This window comes from Coregonus clupeaformis, chromosome 13 (assembly GCF_020615455.1).
Source record: "Coregonus clupeaformis isolate EN_2021a chromosome 13, ASM2061545v1, whole genome shotgun sequence".
Taxonomy (NCBI): domain Eukaryota; kingdom Metazoa; phylum Chordata; class Actinopteri; order Salmoniformes; family Salmonidae; genus Coregonus; species Coregonus clupeaformis.
In genome coordinates, this window is record NC_059204.1 from 13,204,141 (window position 1) to 13,231,066 (window position 26,926).

Here is a 26,926-nt window from a genome sequence, read left to right on the forward strand (position 1 = left end):
AGAAGAGTTACAAGGTGTGTTGAACTAAAAAAGTCCCATCCTCCCAGGGTCGTTGACCTAGTTAGGGTCAAAGTAGTGGAATGGGGTGGTGATTTTTATGAAATAGTGGTATATAGGTGTAGGGTTAGTTGTTGGTGCAATTTGTACCCTTTCCTTTTTATTTTTGTATCACACTACTACCGCACAGTAAGTGGCAGCATGCACAAACAAAACGTGCTAATTCCATGATACCAAAGAAGAAGAACCCTAGAGAGGAACCAGGCTTCGAGGGGTGGCCAGTTCTCTTCTTGCAATTAGTGGAGATTTAAGAGTACATGTGGCCATGAGGCCAGATCGATTTTTATTTGCATATAGGCTACTTTAGTAGTCTAGTAGGATAATATAAACATAGCTAGTGTTGCAATCTGTGGCTAATGTGAGCACTGCATTTTATATTAGCCCCCGAGGACGTAAAAAAATAAATCACTACCATTAAAAAAGTTTTAGACTGCTGACAGAAGCACATACATTCCCTTCTTGAAATGTCCTTTTCTAGTTCACTTTTTGGGGGTAATTATTATCTGTCGGCTGCCTGCTGGCTGCCACTATCCTTTTTTATGACACATTTCAAAATGACAAATAGGAGAAACATGTTTAATTCCAGTTTTAATACATATTTCAATACATCTGTTCACCTGCCAGTGCCACCACTATCCCGAAATGTACCCAATCTACACAAAAGACTTGTATCCCATCCCCCTCCCCTCAGTCTTTTTACGCCTGCTCCGTTAGGTTACCCTCCCCTTAGCAACAGAAGCAAGATGGCGGCGCCCAGTAACTCTGATCATTCTCCCGAGATATCGACGCCGTTAAAGATGCCGAAAACAGAAGTTCCATCACCAGAATTGGAGGATTTGAGTGACAGCAACCAATATCATTCCAATCCCTCTACACCTAATCGATTCTCACCTCTCAACGTAGGTATGACGATTTCTGGGAGCGCAGGCCGAAGTGGATCGGCCTTTGCCTCAAATAGCTTCACGGCTTGCCGAGGGATGTCGTGGACCCCATCCGAAACAAACGCCCTTATTGCGGTGTGGGGCAATGAAAGACTGACGGAGGCACGAATGCAGCAATTGGAGGTTGCAGGAACCGTTTTCTCTGGAAAGGCTCCTGGTCCCGCAATGTACGAGCGGGTCTCACGAGCCCTAGCAGAGCTCGGCTACGAAAGGACCCCATCCCAATGCAGGGAGAGGATGAAGGTAATTGGGGACAGAGTAAGCATGTTCATCTATCACATAGGTAGTAATCTATCAGATGCTTGCCACTCTTGCTAGGCAGTAACTTCGTGCTATGTTCAATCATGTGATGTTGTCCAGGGATGTTGTCAGTGCTACAGTAGCTTCCTAGCTAACGTTATGCCCATTGACTTAGCAAGCTAGCTAGTAATGTAGCTAGCTAATGTAACGATTCAACCTGTAGGTACATTTTTAAACACAGTCAGTGAATTGTCAAGCTAGTTAGTAGTTGTTTTTATCAACGCTGGTGTATTTACATACACTAGCCATGCTTTCAATTGTTTTGGGTTGCATAAAAACAGTCCGTGGCGTGGGAAGCCAGAAATGAAATATAATTCAATTTCAACTTAGCTACCGTGTGGTGGACAGGATGGTTGGTCCTTATGACGGGGGAATTTGAGACAAAATATCTGATGGATCGTATTATTAAACAGACTTTCCAAACGTGGGTCTGTTGTAGACAGTGCGGGACTTTTATTTTGACATGAGGTAAGCAGAGAGGAAGTGTGTTTACGACAGACTAGAGGTAAAGATGTTTTATAACTAACCCAAGATAGACCACAGCCTGTCATTTCCAATGGGAACAAATTAGTCATAGTGGGCAGAACAAGCAAGGAGGGCATAGCCAAGCACGAGCTATTGAGATCCTATTGGCGTGTTCGAGCATTTATTTATTTGCATATTTCCGTTAGGGAACGCCTGCTTTGTGAAGTGCGTCTGTGCAATAACTCAATTCGCCCTTGCACTACTTCTAAACCATGCAATTTTTTTTCAACTTTGGCAAAGGGTAAAGTCTACAAAACGCAGTCCACTCCGTTTGTTACAGATTCTAGTTTTGGAAACAGAAAACTGTATGGAGATCAAATGGTTAATCGATGAGAAAATCAGCATAATGTTGGCCAAAATCCATCTCGCTCCTACTGCCAGCCACTGGGCTTCCTCTCATCACCATATTTGGTAGTGAGTGGAAACGCCAACCGGATGCTTCACATTTATACATCTGGTGAAATATCTGGCTCATTGTTCTTTGTGTGCTAGAGGTCTTCTCGAGTCCAAAAGGTTGGACCCGAACCCGAAAGGACCCGAGGACAATCCAACCTGAACCCGAATGGACCCTACAACAACCAGACCTAGACTTCCGGGTCCGGGTCTAGACCAGACCCGATTGGACCTGAGTGACTAAATAAATATGTTTATCAGCCAACTTGCTCTTCTGGTTAAGGAATATGTTGGCTAGTCCTTCTATAAGTCAATAAATTCACCTTTTTAGTTTAAAATAAATATGCTATAGGCTATGCAGAGCCGCGGTAGGGTCCACTCAATCAAACAGGACCCGACCTGGACCCAAGAGAAAAGTTAGAATTTAGGACCCGGACTCGCTCAGGTCCCGGGTCGAGCCTTGGGTATTCGGGATTGGGTGGACCCATGAAGACCTCTACAACAGACCCACGTTTGGAAAGTCTGTTTAAGTAATAATGCCCTCGAAGCCGGTGTTTGGAGGATATATTGGCACGGGTGTTGAGACGAAGTCGAAACACCAGCGTCCATATCTATGGACGCGACCCTACGGCGGTCCAGAGAGGACATTTGAATCTAAAAATTATTCCCTCATTATGTCGATCACAACTTATTTATCTCATGACCACGACGACATAACAAAAGTTGTTTTGTCGAGATCACAAGATAATTTTCTCGTGATCACAACATAATAAAAATTATATATGTATATATGTTTATGAAAGACACCAAGAGACACCAAAAATACTATTTACACACTATTTATATATACTGTACATATTCATATTCTTATATACAGTGCAGTTAAATTAGATCTTTAGAAAGAGGAGAGGCGCTGTGATACAATGTTTTGTATCATTTTTTTTTTTTAACGAATCATCAGAACTAACATCAACAACATGCATGATGGTCTTTCATGATAGTCTTTCTGGTGGCAGAGTATTCCACGATGACATGGCTCTATACATAACTGAGTGACACATTTAATCTGTTTTTGGTTTGGGTACCACGAAGAAACCCATAGTGGCATGTCTGGTGGTGTATGTATGTACACTACCGGTCAAAAGTTTTAGAACACCTACTCATTAAAGGGTTTTTCTTTAAAAAAAAAAAAAAACTATTTTCTACATTGTAGAATAATACTGAAGACATCAAATCTATGAAATAACACATGGAATCAGGTAGTAACATTTATTTTATTTTATTTTTTACAAATCAAAATATATTTTATATTTAGATTCTTCAAAGTAGCCACCCTTTGCCTTGATGACAGCTTTGATCACTCTTGGCATTCTCTCAACCAGCTTCATGAGGTAGTCACCTGGAATATATTTCAATGAACAGGTGTGCCTTGTTAAAAGTTAATTTGTGGAATTTCTTTCCTTCTTAATGCGTTTGAGCCAATCAGTTGTGTTGTGACAAGGTATACAGAAGATAGCCCTATTTGGTAAAAGACCAAGTCCATATTATGGCAAGAACAGCTCAAATAAGCAAAGAGAAACAACAGTCCATCATTACTTTAAGACATGAAGGTCAGTCAATCTGGAAAATTTCAATAACTTTTAAAGTTTCTTCAAGTGCAATCGCAAAAACCATCTTCACAGCAACTTTGTCAATATGACTTGACCATGATAACTGACCATCCAATGTTACTCCTAGGAGTTCAGCTTCTTCAACTGGTTCAATGGTCACACCCTTTATGCACAACTCCAGTTGAGGTTTAGGTCTAAGAGAATGCTTTGAAACAAATACAATGCTTTTGGTTTTAGATGTATTTAAGACCAGTTTATTGTTAATTACCCATTTTGACACTGACTGTAACTCCTTGCTAAGAGTCTCAGTGAGCTCACTGGCTGTAGGAAGGCAACTGCCTTGAGGGATACCACACTGTACATATCTGATGTTAGAGAAGCTTCCATAGAAAAATTCTATTGGATAAGTAACTCTCCAACCATGTGATGGCTGGTGACGTAAAGTCATAACAGGTGAGTTTTTTTTTCTCCTCCAGATAAATTATGATCAATAACATCAAAGGCTGCTCTGAAATCTAACAATACAGCTCCAACTATCATGTTATTATCCATTTATTTTAGCCAATCATCAGTACTCTGAGTCAGTGCAGTACAAGTTGAGTGCCCTTCCCCATGTGCATGCTAAAAGTCAGTAGTTAACTTGTTCTTTAAAAAATAGCATTGTATTTGATCAAACAATTCTCTCCATCTGTTTACTAAGAACAGGCAGCAAACTGATTGGGCTGTTAGAGCTGTTAGAGCCAGCAAAGGTTTTTAGGTAGTGGAATTGCTTTAGCTTCCCTCCACGCCTTTGGACACACTCCTTTCGGCTTTGGTTAAAGACATGACAAGTAGGGGTAGCAATACATTCTGCTATCATTCACAATAGTTTCCCATCTAGGTTGTCTATACTTGGTGGCTTATCATTATTGATGGATAACAACCATTTTTCCACCTCTTCCACACAAACTTGACCAAATTCAAAATGGCAATCCTTCTTTATTAGATCTTCAATACACAAATATGATTGTTCAACGTTGTCATTTCACTTCTCAGTTTATCCACTTTACCGGTGAAATAGTCATTGAAATGATTGGCTGTATTAAAAGGTTTTGTTATAAATGACCCATCAACTTCAATTAATGATGGAGATTATTGGGTTTTCTGCCCGTACTATCATTTAACCAGTTAAATGTAAAAATGTCATCGAAAATGTCATCTACGTAATCCCCAAAAGTAATGATTTATCACGAGAGGGCCATAAACAATAACTAGTAATGCTGCATACTCAAAGAAAGGTTAAAATCTCACCTTTCTGGTAAAAATAGTTATAAATTGCTGAGGTAGTCACTTTTGAGGACACAAGCTCAAGTACACAGTACAAATATGATACAAATATTAAAATATTAAATATTTTATATGATGCATTTCCTATTCAACAAAACTGAATAAGGCTTGAAATGACATATGCTTTCTAAATATAGCATGATCAAATGTATAAAACTACTCACTATAGGATTTCACCTTCCTTATAACTGTAATAGACATATTTGTATGTTTAGTGTTAGAGAAAAAGTGCATATTTTCTAAAGGTCTCTTAATCAAAACATCGCTGTGAATGGCTCACAGAGCTCTAGCTTGGCTTCCTGAACTCGTTAGGAACTTGCCTTTCATCTCATAATAATCTTGTCTATGACAAACAAAAAGTGTATTTTGTTTAAAATCTATGAATTATTTTAGATTAATGGCTATAAATCGATCTCTGAATTGCAGTGCTTAGTTAGTGGCTGATGTAGGGTTCAGCCAGGAGTTGATGGACAGTCTGAAGAGCGAATGAAATGGTAGGAAGGTCATTGCAGTGCTAGCTGTGCCACTAGAGATCCTGGTTCGAATCCAGGCTCTGTCGTAGCCGGCCGTGACCGGGAGACCCATGGGGCGGCGCACAATTGGCCCAGCGTCATCCAGGGTAGGGGAGGGAATGGCCGGCAGGGATGTAGCTCAGTTGGTAGAGCATGGCGTTTGCAACGCCAGGGTTGTGGGTTCGATTCCCACAGGGGGACAGTATAAAAAAAATTAAAAAATAATGTATGCACTCACTAACTGTAAGTCGCTCTGGATAAGGGCGTCTGCTAAATGACTTAAATGTAAATGTAAATCCCATCTTCAAGTGGTTTCAGCTTTCACATCCTACGTCACACAGGCTCAGAAAAAATACTACTGTATCCGTTGGAACCATGGCTATCGCTCAATGCAAGCCATTTCGATCTACGGTATCCACAGATCGATTTATACGCGAAAATGTTGGTCAGAACCGGTACCAGAACCACGCAGGTCCCCTAAACAGCGGTCCGTACATCTATGACGTGCTCCAAAGTATTTTCTCATAGTTTCTTATGTCATTTATCTTGTTTTGGTAATATCTATATATATTTTAATTTTTTGGTTTAGTTTATTTATTTCTCAATTTACAGTATGTCAACAAATCACATGAGCAGCCTGACTTGTTTGCCACCTTTTTTGCATAATTTCTTTGAACCATAAAATATTTCAATTTAGCGTCGATCCAGGTGGCTCTAACAGTTCTCATAGTTAGTTTCTTAACAGGTGAATGTTTGTCAACAGTTGGCAAGAATAATTTACAAATACTCCAAGTGCTTCATCTGGATTCTCCTCCTTATACACATCAGACCAACATAAATATTTTACATCTTCAACAAAAGAGTCCTGAGAAAACATTTTGTATGATCTCTTATAAATAACTTTAGGGCCTGCCTTTGGTACTTTGGCTTTCCTTATTATTGCCACAATATTATGGTCACTACAGCCAATGGGAACTGATATTGCTTTGGAGCAAAGCTCTGCAGCATTGGTGAAGATATGATCAATACAAGTGGATGTCACAGATCCAACACTATTGGTATACACTCTAGTTGGTTGAGTGATAACCTGGGTCATGTTACAGGTGTTAGTCACAGTAAGAAGCTTCCTGTTGAGAGGACAACTAGATGATAACCAGTCAATGTTGTTGGATTGCGCAGTGAGATGGAACAGTAAATAGGCATTTCAACGTCATAGCCTTAGCCGGTGGTAACTTGTGGAATAGACACCGGCTAGAATGCGGTTTTATCCAATCAGCATCCAGGATTAGACCCACCTGTTGTATATTTAATAATACGATCCTTTAGATATTTTTTGTCTGTTTCCTCCCGTCATAATGCCCACCGGCACAGTAAGTTTTAAATGGAATTGTATTTAACTTCTGGCTTCCCACTGACTGTTTCTGTGCAACCCAATACAATTGAAAGCATCACTAGTGTATGAAAATGCACCCACATTGCTAAAAGCACCTAGATAGCTAGCAGGTAAGCTGACTGGAAGTTTGCATAAGGGTGCTGCATTTTGCATTTAGTGCAATTGTAGAGAATATAATATCCTCAGCTATTTGAATTTCAAAGCAAATAATTTCAGTAAATGAATGTAGCCATTCATTCATTTAGATCCTAGTCCTTTTGTGGGTGACTATGCCGTCTGCTGAATTTGTGGCATTGGATAGGCCTATAGCTAGCCTAATAGCTAACACTAACTTCAAGCTCTTCCTCTGACGTTCACGCACCCGTTATGACCCGCAGACGCTGCGCCGGTGCTACAGCCGAGTGAAGGAGCACGGCGTCGGCAAGAGGAAGAGTAGCTACTCCATCGAGCAGCTGGAAAAGGTGTTTGGCCAGGGAGGCTGGGACTCCCAGACGTGTGCCCCCGTCCTCATCAACAGTAGCGGCCTGTACCAGGAGATGGAGTCTGACGGCAGCACCATGGAGGACTTCTCCCAGGAAGACTGGTGCAACCAGGTGCTGGCCTCCGCCTTCCAGGAGGGAGAGATGGAAACTGGTGAGTGGTGGTGATGATGATGATGATGATCATGATTGTGGTGATGACAAAAGCAGGCAATAGTGAAGGGGTCAGCAGACTTATTTTTGTTAAAGGGGTAAATAGACTATCCAGGGAGCTGGTAGTTCTTATTAGGGGTAGCTATGGGAGTGTGAAACGTTTGGAAGCCCTGTCTTTAGTATGCAGGCTCTTCCTTCACTCTGTCAAAATGAATACTGTAGGAGTAATGAGCTTATATGCCTGTCAGGGTAGCTAGCATTTGATGTGTTCTTTTGATGGTGATAAAAAAATACTGTTCCTTTATTTCTTCAGAGGAAACACAGCCGCCAAAGAATGCCAGTGTCCCGCAGCTTCGACCTGAGCCCTCGGAGAAACTCCAGTATGTGTTTTTGCCATAGAATTAATGATACCTGATAACACTACATGTATCATGGATATAAGGTCAAAATAAATGCTTTTTACTGCCAAGATGTTATTGAAAACAAATCACTGACAGAGACTTAGTCACTGCATTATTCAATGTCCAGTCTTCATAAAAATGTATAATCTGTTCTCATTATCAACCCTCCACTGATTCCAACCTCATCTTGACCGTTCATGTATTTCTGTCCCTCTCAGGAAACAGGAAGTGATGCAGAATGTGGTGCGCATCCTGGAGTCTGTGCAGGTGAAGTGGGAGCACTTCCAGACGTGGACCGACTTCTCCCGACTGCACCTCTCCAACAAGCTGGCCATCTTCGGCGTGGGCTACAACACACGCTGGCGCGAGGACGTCTGCTACCACTACGCCGAGATCAGCTCCCAGGTGCCCCTGGGAAAGCGGCTGCGCGAGTACTTCAACCCGGAGAAGGCAGAGGGCCGTGTCATCATGACCAAAGTGCAGAAGATGAACTGGAAGAACGTTTATTATAAGTTCCTGGACATCACCATTAGCGAGGCACGCTGCCTGGAGCTGCACATCGAGGTGGACTGGATCCCAATAGCTCAGTCAAGGGTGACGGGTTGCAGCAACGGGGCCTCCCAGTACCTCCTACCTGGGGGCATCCCCAAGACTTACGGCCTGTATGCCATCGGTTACGAGGAGGTGGCGGCGGAGTCAGACTACACAGGGGAGGATGAGGTCCCAGACTCTCCGCTGCAGCACCAACACTCTGACCAGAGCTTGCCTCTGTCTGGATCGTCGGGCTCTGGCGGGTCTGGGTCCGAGAGTGTGGTGGAGGTGGGGGGGAGAGTGGGGGAGGGGGAGAAGACGGGGGCCAAAGTGACCTACTGCTACCTGGGCATCGCGGAGGAGAGGACCCTACAGCAATGTCTGTTCCAGCACTTTCAGAGCCCCGGCAAGAACTACAGCCGCAGGCAGCATTCGGCCGTCACACGCTTCCTCCAGGGGAACTGCAGTGGCACAGGGCAGCAGGCAAGGGAAGAGGGCCTCTCCATGGGCCCTGAATGCTCGGCCATCTACATCAAATTTATCGAGGTGGAGCTAGATTTCCTCTCCGCTGGCTCCCTGGTGGAATGTCTAGAAATTGCAGTTGGTTACTCCCTAAAGTACAACAACAAAGAGACGTTGTAACGCTTGTTGTTTCGATTCCCATTGACTGAAGGATTGAAAGAGGGCCAGAGGGACATGCAATATCTCTTTCCCCCAATTTATGTGCAGACCTGAGTTCAAATACTATTTGAAATCATTTCAAATACTTATTCTGGGCTTGATTGAGCTTGCCTGGGTCAATGGAACCAATAGAATAGTCGCAAAACTGCAAACCCCACCCACCTGACACTAGGCAGGTTAAAGCAAACACAAAAAATATTTGAAAGAGTTCAAATAGTGTTTGAACCCTGGTCTGGATACATGCTATCTTATCAGGGAATGTGAGAGGGAATGGCTAGTGCTGGATGCATTTCCCTACCTCGAGGATATAGCAGTGGATATATATTTATCGCAAAAAGATGGCTTGTGCGCTTGTTTAAAAACTGCCTTTACATTTCTTTGACTTTGGATGTCTATCGTCAGGTCTAAAGTGCCACAAAAAGATCCAGGGGTAAAGATCATGTAAGGAATGTGAACCAATTGAAAAGAGGGCCTAAAGGGGAAATATGAATGAATATATAAAATATTGAATCTATGTCTATATAGAAATTTATATTTAAGAATATAGAGTACCAGTCAAAAGTTTGGACAGGGTTTTTCTTTATTTTTACTATTTTCTACATTGTAGAATAATAGTGAAGACATCAAAACTATGAAATAACATATATGGAATGATGTAGTAACCAAAAAAAGTGTTAAACAAATCAAAATATGTTTTATATTTGAGATTCTTCAAATAGCCACCCTTTGCCTTGATGCCAGCTTTGCACACTCTTGGCATTCTCTCAACCAGCTTCATGAGGTAGTCACCTGGAATGCATTTCAATTAACAGGTGTGCCTTGTTAAAAGTTAATTTGTATAATTAATGTCCTTCTTAATGTGTTTGATCCAATCAGTTGTGTTGTGACAAGGTAGGGGTGGTATACAGAAGATGGCCCTATTTGGTAAAAGACCAAGTCCATATTATGGCAAGAACAGCTGAAATAAGCAAAGAGAAATGACAGTCCATCATTACTTTAAGACATGAAGGTCAGTAAATTCGGAAAATTTCAAGAACTTTGAAAGTTTCTTCAAGTGCAGTCGCAAAAACCATCAAGCGCTATGATGAAACTGGCTCTCATGAGGACCGCCACAGGAAAGGAAGACCCAGAGTTACCTCTGCTGCAGAGGATAAGTTCATTAGACTTAAATGCACCTCAGATTGCAGCCCAAATAAATACTTCACGGAGTTCAAGTAACAGACACATCTCTCAACATCAACTGTTCAGAGGAAACTGCGTGTATCAGGCCTTCACGGTCAAATTGCTGCAAAGTAACCACTACTAAAGGTCACCAATAAGAAGAAGAGACTTGCTTGGGCCAAGAGACACGAGCAATGGACATTAGACCGGTGGAAATCTGTCCTTTGGTCTGATGAGTCCAAATTTGAGATTTTTGGTTCCAACGGCCTTGTCTTTGTGAGACGCCGAGTAGGTGAGCGGTTGATCTCCACATGTGTGGTTCCCACCATGAAGCATGTAGGAGGAGGTGCGGGTGGGGCTTTGCTGGTGACACTGTCAGTGATTTATTTAGAATTCAAGGCACACTTAACCAGCATGGCTACCACAGCATTCTGCAGCGATACACCATCCCATCTGGTTTGCGCTTAGTTGGACTGTAATTTGTTTTTCAACAGGACAATGACCCAAAACACACCTCCAGGCTGTGTAAGGGCTATTTGAACAAGAAGGAGAGTGATTGAGTGCTGCATCAGTTGACCTGGGCTCCACAATCACCCGACCTCAACCCAATTGAGATGGTTTGGGATGAGTTGGACCGCAGAGTGAAGGAAAAGCAGCCAACAAGTGCTCAGCATATGTGGGAACTCCTTCAAGACTGTTGGAAAAGTATTCCTCATGAAGCTGGTTGAAAGAATGCCAAGAGTGTGAAAGCTGTCATCAAGGCAAAGGGTGGCTACTTTGAAGAATCTCAAATATAAAATATATTTTGACACTTCTTCGGTTACTACATGATTCCATATGTGTTATTTCATAGTTTTGATGCCTTCACTATAATTATACAATGAGAAAAGTCAATATAAAGAAAAACCCTTGAATGAGTAGGTGTGTTCAAACCTTTGACTGGTACTGTATATTGATGTTGTCAAGCATTCCAGTATTTGCGAACATATGACATTCAAAGAAGTATGTTCATGTTTTGGTGTTTTGATATATATATATATATTTATTTATTTTTTGGTTAATGATTATTGGTTAACACAGTCTTTGCATATTATTGTTTCCAGGTCACAGTCTTGTATGTTTGTTTACATGTTTTGAAAAAACAATAAACGGGGCACTGACCGTCATTTGCCACTCACTGATTAGTTTTAGGTTCCGGTGTGCTCATTTGTTGGTGTTGGGTGTTTATTTAAATTAAGAGGCTCCCTGTCTCTGCATATTGCCATCTAGTGACGACCTGTATGTCCTATCCTTATCAACCTTCCTTGCAGAAGAGCCAATGCTTCATGCACCACTTTAGTCACCAGATGGCAGCAGATAACAGGGTGTTGAGAAGCTACAGGCAGACGGCGAATCCCTGGCCTGCGACATTAGGTTAGTGAATCACAAACCAGCCCCTAATTTGGAGGGCATGTAGGGTCGGGATAGCACTCTATCGCCCAGGGTTTTTGCCCTAGCCCTACACAGCTGATTCTAATAATCAAAGCTTGACGATGAGTTGGTTATTTGAATCAGCTGTGTACTGCTAGGGCAAAAACCAAAACGTGCACCCGGGGGGCGGGGGGCTAGGACCGAGTTTGGGAAACCCTGCTATAGCCTGCAGCCTTGCAGAAGTGGCTATCGGAGAGTCTAAAGCAGGGGTGTCAAACTCATTCCATGGAGGGCCTAGTGTCTGCTGTTTTTTTTGGGGTTTTCTTTCAATTAAGACCTACACCACCAGGTGAGGGGAGTTCCTTAGTAATCAATGACCTTAGTTCATCAATCAAGTACAAGGGAGGAGCGAAAACCCACAGACACTCTTCCACACTGTACAACTGATTGGGTATCCCCCTTTCCCTCTGTGGAACGAGTTTGACACGTGCTCTAAAGCAGTGGTTCTCAACTGGTATTGCCACAAACCAGGTTGACTCAGTCGTGACCCAATATTGGCATCGCAAAAAAATATCGCCAAAATACAATATGGAAAACTATTTTTAATGCTACATTGATAGTAAATGTAGCAATTATATGACAAGGGAACAACATTACCACCTCTTTCATTGTCAATAATTACATTTTGCCTATATTCTTGATGAAAAATGTTAATAAACTTACTGGCTTGAGACCACAAAATCAACCAAAATAGTACTGCTCTATATTGAAAATACAATGATTGAAGGAAAAGTGTGTGTGTGTCTGTGCACGCTCACTGGCAAACGGAGTTCAAAGATGAGAGAGCTGTGCATTCTCCTTACCAGAGTTTTGTTAGGCTGTGATGCTAGCTAGTGATATTATTGGCTTTCCACTAGATGTTGGAACATTGCTGTGGGGACATTGCTGTGCTTCCATTCAGCCACAAGAGCATTAGTGAGGTCGGGCACTGATGTTGGGCAATTAGGCCTGATTTGCAGTCGGTGTTCCAATTCATCCCAAAGGTGTTTGATGGGGTTGAGGTCAGGGCTCTGTGCAGGCCAGTTAAGTTCTTCCACACCGATCTCGACAAACCATTTCTGTATGGACCTCGCTTTGTGCACGGGGAAGCACAGAATCGTCTAGAATGTAATTGTATGCTGTAGCTTTAAGATTTCCCTTCACTGGAACTAAGGGGCCTAGCCCGAACCATGAAAACAGCCCCAGACCATTATTCCTCCTCCACCAAACGTTAAAATTGGCACTATGCATTTGCGCACGTAGCGTTCTCCTGGCATCCGCCAAACCCAGATTCGTCCATTGGACTGCCAGATGGTGAAGCGTGGTTCATCACTCCAGAGAATGCGTTTCCACTGATCCAGAGTCCAATGGCGGCAAGCTTTACACCACTCCAGCCGATGCTTGGCATTGCGCACAGTGATCTTATGCTTGTGTGCCTAAGATCACCGCTTCAGCACTCGGCGGTCCTGTTCTGTGAGGCTTGTTTCTTTGCATTAGCCAGCTGAGAGATCCAAAGGAGCAATAGAACATGAACTGCAGTTTCGAGAGAGGGAATTCACATTTTTAGAGAACTGATTTTTTGGAGGTAGACTGTGCAACAATGTGTGTAGCAACAGATCAACTTACCATGGCCATTGTCTGAATAGCTTTATCAGCTGATTTGTGACGTTATAGACATTTGTACAGTCACTATTTTTTATTGTGTTCATTCGAAGGATTTGACTGTCATCATACTGTATCATGGCCTGCCCCTGTTGTGTATGCTCTCTGGCTAGCTAAATAAATCATGTATATGAACTGAATAAAGCATTTTCCACCAGCATCCAACAGTAGTTCTAAGTTTTAAGTTCACCCTTTATCGGCTAGACAACATACACATGGCCACATTCATAAAAAGTGCCATCTTTACATCATTACCTAGCAACGCACTACTACTTTTACAGATCCACTGTCTCATCTGCTCAGCCATACAACTTATAAACTTGATCTCCAATGTAAAAATAATCTAGACATTATTTCCAACATTTGCAACATTGTTATTATTATTCGATTTTCACTGTGTCCCATAATAATGAACGTGTCGGGAGTGGGGACGAGACAGCAGGGCCGGCTCCAGGCATAAGCCACATGAGCGGTCGCTTAGGGGCCCCGGCCGCTAAGGGGTCCCCGACCAAAAACTCAGTCGGGGTCTCAATTTACTGTTGAGAGTTAGAATATTTGAATACACAAGGTGGAAGTTCTAAATTTGTTGTGCATCAGCAGTTTTTCTCTTGTTTTGTCAGTCACTGACAGTCACTCAATTAGCCATGTCAGCTCACAATTTTTTGAATAGGAAGTTAGTCTAGCCAGTTACAGTGCCGTGAAAACGTATTTGCCCCCTTTCTGATTTTCTCTATTTTCTGCATATTTTTTTATACTGAATGTTATCAGATCTTCAACCAAAACCTAATATTAGATAAAGGGAACCTGAGTTGACAAATAACAAAAAAATGTATACTTATTTTATTTATTTAGTTAACAAAGTTATGCAACACCCAATTCCCCTGTGTGAAAAATAAATGGTTGTGCCACCTTTAGCTACAATGAGTGCAACCACATGCTTCCTGTAGTTGTTGATCAGTCTCTCACATCGCTGTGGAGGAATTTTGGCCCACTCTTGCTTACAGAACTGCTTTAACTCAGCGACATTTGTTGGTTTTCAAGCATGAACTGCTTGTTTCAAGTGCTGCCACAACATCTCAATCTGGACTTTGACTAGGCCATTCCAAAACCTCAAATGTGTTGCTTTTTAACCATTTTCATGTAGACTTGATTGTGTGTTTTGGATCATTGTCTTGCTGCATGACCCAGCTGCGCTTCAGCTTCAGCTCACAGGCGGATGGCCTGACATTCTCCTGTAGAATTCTCTGATACAGAGCAGAATACATGGTTCCTTCTATTAACCTCTATGGGATCGGTGTCCCGTATACGGGACGGTTGAGCTAACGTGCTCTAATGTGATTGGCATTACTGTTGAAAGTAACAGCAAACTTTCCAGGACATAGACATGGCTTATATATGCAGAAAGCTTATACTCTTGTTAATCTAACTGCACTGTTCAATTTACAGTAGCTATTACAGTGAAAAAAGACCATGCTGTTGTTTGAGGAGAGTGCACAACAACAAAAAACGTATCATGGCAACTGGTTTGAGACATTCACCTCTGAAGGTAAATAATGTACTTACATTCAGTAATCTTGCTCAGATTTGTCATCCTAAGGGTCACAGAGATAAAATGTAGCATAGTTCTGTTTGATAAAATCTATTTTTATATTCAAATGTAGGAACTGGGTTCTACAGTTTGAACCCCTGCTGTCTCTGGCTCCACACCCACCCCGCCCGGCCATCTAGATGTGTGAAAGTTAGTGTTTAAGCTAATGATCCATCATGTATGACATTCCTGGGAGTGTGTAAACTTACATTTTATATTACCATATCATTTTTGTATGTTCTCTATAGTTATGTACATGAAAATATATCAATTAACCAATTCGGCACATTTGGGCAGACTTGATACAAAATAGTCCAGTATTGCAATGCTTCACTGGATCAATCTGAAACTTTGCACACACACTGCTGCCATCTAGTGGCAAAAATCTAAAATGCTCCTAAACTGCAATATTATATTGTGGCCTTTCTCTTGCATTTCAAAGATGATGGAACAAAAAAAATAATAGAAGACATGTTTTTTTGTTTGTATTATCTTTTACCAGATCTAATGTGTTATATTCACATTTCCACAAACTTCAAAGTGTTTCCTTTCAAATGGTATCAATAATATGCCTATCCTTGCTTCAGGTCCTGAGCTACAGGCAGTTAGATTTGGGTATGTCATTTTAGGCGGAAATTGAAAAAAAAGGTCAGATCCTTAAGAGGTTAAGGCAAGTCGTCCAGGTCCTGAGGCAGCAAAGCATCCCCAAACATTCACACTACCACCACCATGCTTGACCGTTGGTTTGAGGTTCTTACTGTGGAATGCAGTGTCTGGTTTTTGCCAGACATAACGGGACCCGTCTCATCCAAAAGTTGACTGAAGTTTGCGAAAAAGCACCTGGAAGCACGTGGATGATCATCAAGACTCTTGGAAAAACATTCTGTGGACAGATTAGTCAAAACTATAACTTTTTGGATGACATGGGTCCCATTATGCCTGGAGAAAACCAAACACTGCATTCCATGATAAACTACTGAAGACTACCCTGACTACAAGTCGGCTTTCAAACCGAGGCTATGGAACTGTGCGACAGAGACACAGGGGGAGGTGAGCTGGGACTCTAGTGCGTTTCAGAAGGTGAGGACTCCGTACCCCTCTGCCCAGTCTTTTCTTCTCCAATGTGTGTTCACTCGTCAACAAAACCGACAATCTACAATTTCTAGACAAAAAATGATTTATCTTTCACCTCTGCTTTCTGTTTTAAAGAGTCATGGTTAAATGCCTCTATTCCCGATGCTGCTGTGGATCTAGCTGGTGTCCCGGAGCAGAGCAATAAATCCAAAGGAGGTGGTGTGTGTTTCTACTTAAACCAAAGCTAGTGCAATGATGTCACTATTTTGTCTAAATCATGCTCTCCAGATCTGGAATCTATTTTCATCCACTGCAAACCTTTTTATTCACCCCAAGAACCTGTGCGCACACAACGCAACAGCTACTGGCTGATCAAATCACAGAGGTGTAAAGGAAATACCCAGATTCTATTTTGACCATCATGGGGAATTTTAACCACAGCAGCCTACAACAAGAACTTCCCAGATAAACACAACTGGTGAATTGTTCAACAAGGCAAGAAAAAAATCTGGACCATGTTTACAGCACTATTAAAGGGGCACACCACACTGTCCCCCACGCTCCCCTGGGGAACTTAGACCATGTGACGCTACACCTCATCCCTGCATACAGACAGAAACTAAAAACAACCAAGCCTGTCAAACAAACGGTGCGGAAATGGACTGACGAGGCCATTGGAGAGTTAAAGGACTGCATAGACACCACGGATTGGAACATATTCAAGGACAACAATGCAAACATACATGACTACATAGACAGGCTCACATCCTACATCAGTATAATGAAACTTTTACTCTCAGAAAAGTGTACTACGCAATGTTGTTTCTCATGGTCTGAGAGTCCTTAAGGTAACTTTTGGCAAACTCCAAGCGGGCTGTCATGTGCCTTTTACTGAGGAGTGGCTTCCATCTGGCCACTCTACCATAAAGGCCTGATTGGTGGAGTGCTGCAGAGATGGTTGTCCTTCTGGAAGGTTCTCCCATCTCCACAGAGGAACTCTGCCAAAGAGGAACTCTGCCAAAATAAAGGAAACACTTGAGTAAACGAGGGATACCAATAATAAGTTATGGTGTGGGTTGCATGGTTTAGGTCCACTTGTAGATTTATGCCAAGTTGCATTGAAGCTGTTCTGGCAGCTCTATATTGGTGTTTCCTTTATTTTGGCAGTTACCTGTACAGTGAGGGAAAAAAAGTATTTGATCCCCTGCTGATTTTGTACGTTTGCCCACTGACAAAGAAATGATCAGTCTATAATTTTAATGGTAGGTTTATTTGAACAGTGAGAGACAGAATAACAACAAAATAATCCAGAAAAACGCATGTCAAAAATGTTATAAATTGATTTGCATTTTAATGAGGGAAATAAGTATTTGACCCCCTCTCAATCAGAAAGATTTCTGGCTCCCAGGTGTCTTTTATACAGGTAACGAGCTGAGATTAGGAGCACACTCTTAAAGGGAGTGCTCCTAATCTCAGCTTGTTACCTGTATAAAAGACACCTGTCCACAGAAGCAATCCATCAATCAGATTCCAAACTCTCCACCATGGCCAAGACCAAAGAGCTCTCCAAGGATGTCAGGGACAAGATTGTAGACCTACACAAGGCTGGAATGGGCTACAAGACCATCGCCAAGCAGCTTGGTGAGAAGGTGACAACAGTTGGTGCGATTATTCGCAAATGGAAGATACACAAAATAACTGTCAATCTCCCTCGGCCTGGGGCTCCATGCAAGATCTCACCTCGTGGATTTGCAATGATCATGAGAACAGTGAGGAATCAGCCCAGAACTACACGGAAGGATCTTGTCAATGATCTCAAGGCAGCTGGGACCATAGTCACCAAGGAAACAATTGGTAACACACTATGCCGTGAAGGACTGAAATCCTGCAGCGCCCGCAAGGTCCCCCTGCTCAAGAAAGCACATATACATGCCCGTCTGAAGTTTGCCAATGAACATCTGAATGATTCAGAGGAGAACTGGGTGAAAGTGTTGTGGTCAGATGAGACCAAATTGAGCTCTTTGGCATCAACTCAACTCGCTGTGTTTGGAGGAGGAAGAATGCTGCCTATGACCCCAAGAACACCATCCCCACCGTCAAACATGGAGGTGGAAACATTATGCTTTGGGGGGTGTTTTTCTGCTAAGGGGACAGGACAACTTCACCGCATCAAAGGGACGATGGACGGGGCCATGTACCGTCAAATCTTGGGTGAGAACCTCCTTCCCTCAGCCAGGGCATTGAAAATGGGTCGTGGATGGGTATTCCAGCATGACAATGACCCAAAACACACGGCCAAGGCAACAAAGGAGTGGCTCAAGAAGATGCACATTAAGGTCCTGGAGTGGCCTAGCCAGTCTCCAGACCTTAATCCCATAGAACATCTGCGGAGGGAGCTGAAGGTTCGAGTTGCCAAACGTCAGCCTCGAAACCTTAATGACTTGGAGAAGATCTGCAAAGAGGAGTGGGACAAACCTGGTGGCCAACCTCCTGAGATGTGTGCAAACCTGGTGGACAAACTACAAGAAACGTCTGACCTCTGTGATTGCCAACAAGGGTTTTGCCACCAAGTACTAAGTAATGTTTTGCAGAGGGGTCAAATACTTATTTCCCTCATTAAAATGCAAATCAATTTATAAAAATGTTGTCATGCGTTTTTCTGGATTTTGTTGTTGTTATTCTGTCTCTCACTGTTCAAATAAACGTACCATTAAAATTATAGACTGATCATTTCTTTGTCAGTGGGCAAACGTACAAAATCAGCAGGGGATCAAATACTTTTTTCCCTCACTGTATGTGCTTGTGATAAAAATGAAAATATTGATCCTCTGTGGCCAAATTATGAACTTTGAGAGTGGGCTCCTGTGGTTGATTATAAAAAATAAGAATAAAAACGTAATTTTGATTTTTAGCTATTCCATGCGAGAAATTGCCAAGAAACTGAAGATCTCATACAACGCTGTGTACTACTCCCTTCACAGAACAGCGCAAACTGGCTCTAGCCAGAATAGAAAGAGGAGTGGGAGGCCCCGGTGCACAACTGAGCAAGAGGACAAATACATTAGAGTGTCTAGTTTGAGAAACAGACGCCTCACAGGTCCTCAACTGCCAGCTTCATTAAATAGTACCCGCAAAATACCAGTCTCAACGTCAACAGTGAAGAGGCAACTCCGGGATCCTGATCTTTTAGGCAGAGCTGCAAAGAAAAGCCATATCTCAGACTGGCCAATAAAAATAAAAGATTAAGATGGGTAAAAGAACACAGACACTGGACAGAGGAAGATTGGAAAAAAAGTGTTATGGACAGACGAATCGAAGTTTGAGGTGTTCGGATCACAAAGAAGAACATTTGTGAGACGCAGAGCAAATGAAAAGATGCTGGAGGAGTGCTTGATGCCATCTGTCAAGTATGGTGGAGGCAATGTGATGGTCTGGGGGTGCTTTGTTGGTGGTAAAGTGGGAGATTTGTACAGGGTAAAAGGGATCTTGAAGAAGGCAAGCTATCACTCCATTTTGCAACGCCATGCCATACCCTGTGGACGGTGCTTGATTGGAGCCAATTTCCTCCTACAACAGGACAATGACCAAAGCACAGCTCCAAACTATGCAATAACTATTTAGGGAAGAAGCAGTCAGCTGATATTCTGTCTATAATGGAGTGGCCAGCACAGTCACCGGATCTCAACCCTATTGAGCTGTTGTGGGAGCAGCTTGACCATATGGTATGTAAGAAGTGCCCATCAAGCCAGTCCAACTTGTAGGAGGTGCTTCAGGAAGCATGGGGTGAAATCTTTTCAGATTACCTCAACAAATTGACAACTAGAATGCCAAAGGTCTGCAAGGCTGTAATTGCTGCAAATTGAGGATTCTTTGACGAAAGCAAAGTTTGAAGGACACAATTATTATTTCAATTAAAAATTCTTTCTAACCTTGTCAATGACTACATTTCCTATGCATTTTGCTATATTTCCTATTCAAACTCATTTCATGTATGTTTTCATGGAAAACAAGGAAATGTCTAAGTGACCCCAAACTTTTGAACGGTAGTGTGTATATATATATATATATATATATATATATACATACTGTATATATAACACACTGTATATACTGTATCTATTTCATTTTTATGTTTATTTTTGTATTTTGCATTAAGCCGGCCCTGGCTGCATTGTCTATTATGTATTTCCAAGGTAATGTACAGAACATGGGAGTTATCTCTTACATAATAAGTAGGCCTAGGCTGTGCAATATGCAATCATGTGTACCAATGTACCACGGTTCTATTTGGGATTATAAACTGGGTGGTTTGAGCCCTGAATGCAGATTGGCTGAAAGCCTTGGTATATCAGACCATATACCATGGGTATGACAAAAAATCACTTTCTACTGTTTTAATGAAGTTAGTAACCAGTTTATAATAGCAATAAGCCACCTCGGGGGTGTGTGGTATAGGCTATATATGGCCAATATACAATGGCTAATGGCTATATCCAGGCACTCAAAATTGCGTCGAGTGCAAGAACAGCACTTAGCCGTTGTATATTGGCCATATACCACATCACCTCGGACATTATTGCTTAAACAGAACTGCTGCACCTGTAGTGCGCTGCGATGCGTGCAGAACTCTGAGAGGGTGATGCTAATGATCACAGGTGTCGCTCTTTGAGGTGGCAGGGCAGAGTTTTCTCATGATGACAACTTTCTCCGTTTTTGATGACAACTGTTTTATCCAAATATGCAATGTCCCAAAGCGTAAACGGGAAAGTCGACGAAGGCATTTTTGTAGGCAAGCCTTGGCCACTTGCCGAAGTAGTCCACTGGAATAATTCCTTGCGCCCGATGCTGAACGCCAAACGCGAGGCTTTATCACGTCCACGTCAACTGCCGCTGAGGTCACATTGCCTGCTGTAAACTCGCTACCTCCTTGTCTTTTCTCTGGCGGTTCAAGGAAGCAACTTGAAAGACTTCACCACATTGACCAAAGTGAAATTGCGCACAGGTAACAGGGAGGCTGTATACATTACGACTGGAAACAGCGACTGTGGGTCACAGAAGGCGCATGCTGAACTATGGAGATGTATACTTCGCGGAAACTTGCCACCTTGCTGTCAATTGCATTTGTCTTGTTTTTTACAGGTAAGACAATGGTCATTTTGAGTTGAAGTAACGCATTTTCTTCTCTTAAGTGTTGGTTGTGTTTTTCAATAGCTTATTGTGGAAATTTTGCAAGGTGTTTGTAACCAAACAAAAATGGTCGAGCTGACAACACCTACAACATAGCAACAATGTTCTTTGTGACACTGAATGACAGTAGCCTACAAAACCTAATAGCCAGTAATACTGAAATGAATCATTGTATTGTCGAGTAGTGGACGATTAATGTTCCCCTATTTAGCGTTTTGATTTAAATCTGAAACACCAGTTTGTTTTCCATGGGATTTGAAACGAGTGTGTTATGCATAATTCTGCTGGCCAGGGGCAGGGAAGAATAATCCCTTTATTAGATGGACAGACAATGCCCGAACAGTGGGTTTACACTGTTTAGCAAAGTGTTGTTTCATCACTGTCAAGCATTCTAACACCCCTGAAGAAGGCACAGTGATGCCGAAACGTTGGTGTTTTTTTACCCAATAAATTACTGGGAGTTTATACAGAGTGTGCGACTCTCTTTATTTGTTTTTATAGTTTACAGTTTATTCTCCGTTAGTCAGCACCTCTACACTAGGTGATGTTCTCTGGGTGTGCGCCAGCTCCTGATTTTTTTATTAAGCATTCTATCAACAGTCTTGGTCATACTAGTGAGATTTCTCTTACAATTTAAATACAATTTTTAAAACAAACCAGGTAATGGTACTAATTCTGTGTTTATTGATCATGTAGAAAAAATCTGCCATTTGTCTATGGCTTTAGAATTGGACACAATTTTCTAATATTTGTACACTTTAACTAACCAACTATTTTAAAGCAGTAATGCTTTTGTCAAATATGTATCCTTCCTTCAGTTTATATCCTTCGTTTCCAAAACAATCACGTGCTGATGCAGGCAATCTCACCCTTAGCTTATTTCACCTTAACAAGGTGAGGCATTGCCAATAGTATTTCAAATAGTAAGGAGTATTCCAAGGACTCATTTTCTTGACACACTGTTAGTGCAATCTATCCTCACACTCTCCTATCTTGAGTATGAAGTGCAGAAAAAACTGCTAGGTAGCTGAACGATAACCCGTCAGACTTATTGATATTATAATACACATTTCTCAACATGGGTTTTCGGCCCTTACTCAGTCTACAGCAGGTGTGTCCGCTGAGGGCCAAGGCATGGGTGTGTCCCTGGAGGGCCAAGGCATGGGAGGAAATGGTTGTTAATAGCGTCCTGCTAACAGGAAGATTGCTCATTCTCCAAGCAAGCTACAGATGTAATGTGATTTAACCAAAGATTTCTGTTATCCATCACTGTGAGTTTCAGGTTAGGTACTGTTTGGTGTAGCACAGACAATTTTCCGACCAACCTTAAAGGGAAATGTCATATTCATCATCTCCAGCACCACCCCAACATCAACATATTTGAAAATTGCGTGTTTCTATGTTTTGTAGTAAAAAATATAGAGGAAGATAAGGGTTTCCAATGACTACATCGGTGTGCATCCTGATTTTAACCAATTATGAGTAGGCATTGCCTACTAATTGGTTGATGTCATTGGAAACACTTATCTTCCTTTATCATTTTTACTGCCATTTTCACATGATGTTGGGGTGGTGCTGGAAATGATGAATATGAAGTTGAACATTTTAGAAATGTCCCTTTTAACTAGGCAATACATCTTCATTCTCGATTTGGCCAAAACCTGTATCTTCTAAAATGTCTGTGTCTAGTTGCAGGTGGTGCGTTTTGAATTTAGAAAATGCTCCATTATTAAAATATATATATTTTTTTGCTCCATGAAGTAATCCAACAATGTGTACGCCGCCATCTTGTCTATTTCAAATATTCTCTCGTTGACCTAGACAGGTGAGTGTCATCATGACATGCGGCACTTTGGGGTGGACCCACCTGTCTCGCGGAGCAAACATTGTTGGACACGTACATTTTAGGAGATGCATGTGTGGCCGACTCGGTTGGTCTAAAATTCTGTGCTACACCAAACGGTACCTAACATGTAACTCCCAGTAATGGATACCACAACTCTGGTTAGATCACATTATCTGATGTAACAATCTTTAGCCATCTCCTGGCATGCCTTCATCCCCATGGCTGTGTTTCATAATTAGTCATGTAAGGAATTTAATTGTGTTCTCTTGAAAACAGGATAACCTGTGGGGGTGTTTTATTGCCTTTTCAATCAAATAATTGAGTAATGGGTAACGTAAATTAGTTTTGTGTATGAAGTTGGGAAAACCTAGTGTCTTGGAACTGATGTTTGGAGTTAAAGTAGGCTACGTTAGACTAATGAGTATTGTAAATACACTCCTGCACAGTGTGTGTGTGCCAGCATTGTTGTTTTCATGGCAGCTTCTTGCGCAATTGGACATTTTTAGAATCTAGGTTTGTTTAATTTTAAACTTTACCCTGCTCTCTGTTCTTTCAACACAGCAGTACATGTTGCCATGTCAGGCGCTATAAAACATACAGTAATCATATTTCATAGGACCATCACATGGTGTTAGTTACATTGTCCCGAGATACCTAAATCAATTAGGATTGTCAAGTCAGACCCTAGTCATTTTGGTTTAGCTCATTTGAATTCCATTAGTCTCCGTTCAATTGGTTGAGTACATAATTGTGTTGTAATTATTTAAATGACCTTGTGGTGTTTCCAGTACTTTACAGAATCTCATTCCGAAAATAAATTAGTTTAATTTCTTTTCCCCACTACTTGATGTCCCTGGACTTGTTTTTCCTAATTACAGAAGTGGATGGGTGGGTCAAAGGAAAGCTGTACCAGTATTGTTACACTTGAAGGCTTTTTGCTCTTTCAGTCGGATCGCAAGAGGTGGCTCAGGGTTATCTGGATAATTTGGATCGGTAATTTATATGGAGAATATACTTATTGAATAATTAGACCTAATTTCAATGAACTTTTTACTTTCTCATTTTTATGTACAATAAAGGATTTCAATTCAAAATGTTATACTTGTTAGATGATGTGTTAGTGAGATGGAACAAACAACACGCTGGTTGATGACACCAATACAGTCCTAACATAAACTGACAGTGCACGAGCAAATGTTTATATTACCCAGCTCGACGATAATGACTACCCTCATTAATGTTTTGCCAGAATGATGTATCACTCCCCTGTTTCTAGAGACATTGATTTGACATATGTGCAATAAAGTTGCACATGTTCTGTGTGTGACATCGTAGACCATGTGTGGAAACGGAGAACAGGCTTTGGTGTGTGTGAACACCTGATAAGCCCAAACTACAGGTCCCTTATCGAACCTGTTGTTCACAGCCATGGTGTATGGAGCCCACTTTATCCGAGAGTCAAGCCAGTCTCCGTGCAATTAATCTTCCATTCCAGACACCCCATCCCTGGGAAAAGAACATCTTCATTTGTTTTCCAGGTGTACTCCACAAAGGATTGACTTATTTAACAAGATCATCCCACAGGCTTGACGAGAGGAGACGCCTCCCTGAAGAGTGTCATGGGCAATAATTCCCAGTTTACCTACTTCAGTGCCTTTTTTAATAGTGAGGAAGATGTCCACAGCGTGTGTTGGTTCGAGGGCAGCCAAGTGTCCATTCCGCATCAGAACACTGCATGCCTTTAAGCATGGTTCCCCAACTGGCGGTTTTATTTGGCCCTCCAAGCTTTCTGAGTACCCCAGCCCCCAAAAAATAAGACTTATTTTTAATTGTTTGGGACATAAGACTGTAAAAACACCAGGAAATCATCTCCATGTTATTTTAATTTAAGAAATCGGTTCCCGAGTATTCTCACACATAATAGAGACACATGATCGTATACAAATCAGAGCATATGAGCGGAGTGGAGCGGTGAGAATCTCAGCTCCTCACTCACGGAGCTGTTCACCCCTCCGCTCCCCCCGCTCAAAGCCACATCAGGCCAGTCCGCTCATTATCGCTCAGCGCTCAACGCAGTTTGCATCGCGCTCCACTCAAATCGCCCCCCGCTCACTCCAAAAAAGGAACAAAATCTGCATGTATTTCACTTTTAGCTTAAACCACAGCCTTACTTTATCTCCCCGAATTTGTTGCATACAGACTCATCTCGGATTATCCATTCTGTCTTGAAACGGGGATCTAACACTAACGCTAAAATGAGATGTTAATCAGTATAGTATATTCCATAGCGAATTGACACGTTGTTTGCCAATGTTTCTGCAAAAGCAGCGATGCCCATTGGAAGTGCAGCGTGAGTGTAATCGGTGAGCAGGGATTTGATTTCTGTGACAGCAGGGAGGATCATCCCCAGGTTCCCCAGCTCCTTCTGCATTTTGTCTGTGAGGTCTGCTAGTGGTGTCAGCACACTGACAAGGTGCGTCAGCTGCCGTACTTGATTCAGGGTGATGTTAGCAACATTAGACTTGAGTTTGTTTTACCATAACGGGTCTTTTTTGGAACAACCGGATGAACGACTGAATCATCCGCAGCTGGCTGCTCCATCGAATGGCGCAGGCATTTGTGGGGCGGACACCTAATTGGTCGGTTTCCTCTGTGCTCTTGCGTACACTTTTCACCAGGTGCCCGACTTTCACTAACAGCCTATTAATGTTGTCGTGCTTGTTAACGGCGTTTTTGATCGCCAGCTGAAGCATGTGAATGGGGCATCTCAGATGTAAATTTGACAAAGTAAAGTACTGATTTATCATAGTTTCTTGGGGGAGTGTAGCCCGGTTGAGCTGCGCTGGCGAAGTGTTGCATCCCTTCGCGTTCTCCTTTACTCAGCGGTTCATAGTCCATGAAAATCATTTCAAAAAATGCTACATCCAGCTCTCTTTTTCTCTCCCTTGTTATGGTTGGGCCTTTGCGTGCAGTGAATAAACTTTTGAATTCCTCAACCCTTTTCTCTTGTTGCTGCTGCTGCTCCTCTCGCTCTATAAAATACAAATTAATGGACGACACAAATTAAATTAAACAGATGGATTCTGGGTCAGGCTTGAGCATGCTTCAGACTCGTGGTGTGAGCGAGCGAAATTGGAGCGGGACATAGGGCGACGCTCCGTCCTTTTAAAAATGCCGCTCTGCGCTCTGTTCAAAATCCGTCCGCTCACGCTCCACGCTCGCTCCCGCTCCACTCCGCTCATATGCTCTGATACAAATGTAAGCAAGGTTTAAAATGATTACGTCTTAGTCAAATATTATATCTGCTTGGGCTTCTTGCGGTCAATTTCCAGTCTACAAATTATTTGTAATTATGGGGGGGGCACATTGTTCCCCTGTCAATCCCACATCCCAAGATACCCCCAAAGACCACTGAGGGGAGGACTCTGGAATGCTATCTGTCAAAGTTATAACAACTTTGCCTTCTCTCTAATTGCGTATTTCTTAAAATATGGACTGGAGGCTTGCTAAAGGCCAAGTGTTTAGAGCCTGGATTACAAACTCAATTTGAAGTCACTGGTCCCTTGTGTGGGACTCGAGCAGCTGGTATGCTTTTGATTTGTCACAGGGGATTGCGGATTTATCTGGACTATTGTTACAAATGTAATGACTAAGAAC

The 26,926-nt window shown here is 42.1% G+C and overlaps 2 protein-coding genes across 3 annotated transcripts in view; both read left to right on the forward strand.

Moving 5' to 3' along the window:
• Positions 1 to 795: 795 nt before the first annotated feature.
• On the forward strand, positions 796 to 9,916 carry LOC121580193 (myb/SANT-like DNA-binding domain-containing protein 2). 2 transcript variants are annotated; one of them, XM_045224558.1, is made up of 4 exons: positions 796 to 1,256; positions 7,435 to 7,690; positions 8,003 to 8,069; positions 8,309 to 9,916. In XM_045224558.1, exons 1-4 carry the CDS (start codon positions 801 to 803, stop codon positions 9,261 to 9,263), a joined length of 1,734 nt encoding a protein of 577 aa, XP_045080493.1. In that variant the 5' UTR covers positions 796 to 800; the 3' UTR covers positions 9,264 to 9,916. The 2 variants fall into 2 exon arrangements, with proteins under 2 accessions (XP_045080493.1, XP_045080494.1); XM_045224559.1 differs by having other exon boundaries at positions 796 to 1,241.
• Positions 9,917 to 20,443: 10,527 nt separating this feature from the next.
• Positions 20,444 to 26,926, forward strand: part of LOC121579315 (endothelial cell-selective adhesion molecule-like) — a 58,724-nt gene continuing 52,241 nt past the window's right edge. The window contains exon 1 of the mRNA XM_041893806.1: positions 20,444 to 21,375. Within this exon, the coding sequence (XP_041749740.1) occupies positions 21,309 to 21,375 (67 nt within the window). The 5' untranslated portion in view covers positions 20,444 to 21,308. The remainder of the gene's footprint in view (positions 21,376 to 26,926) is intronic.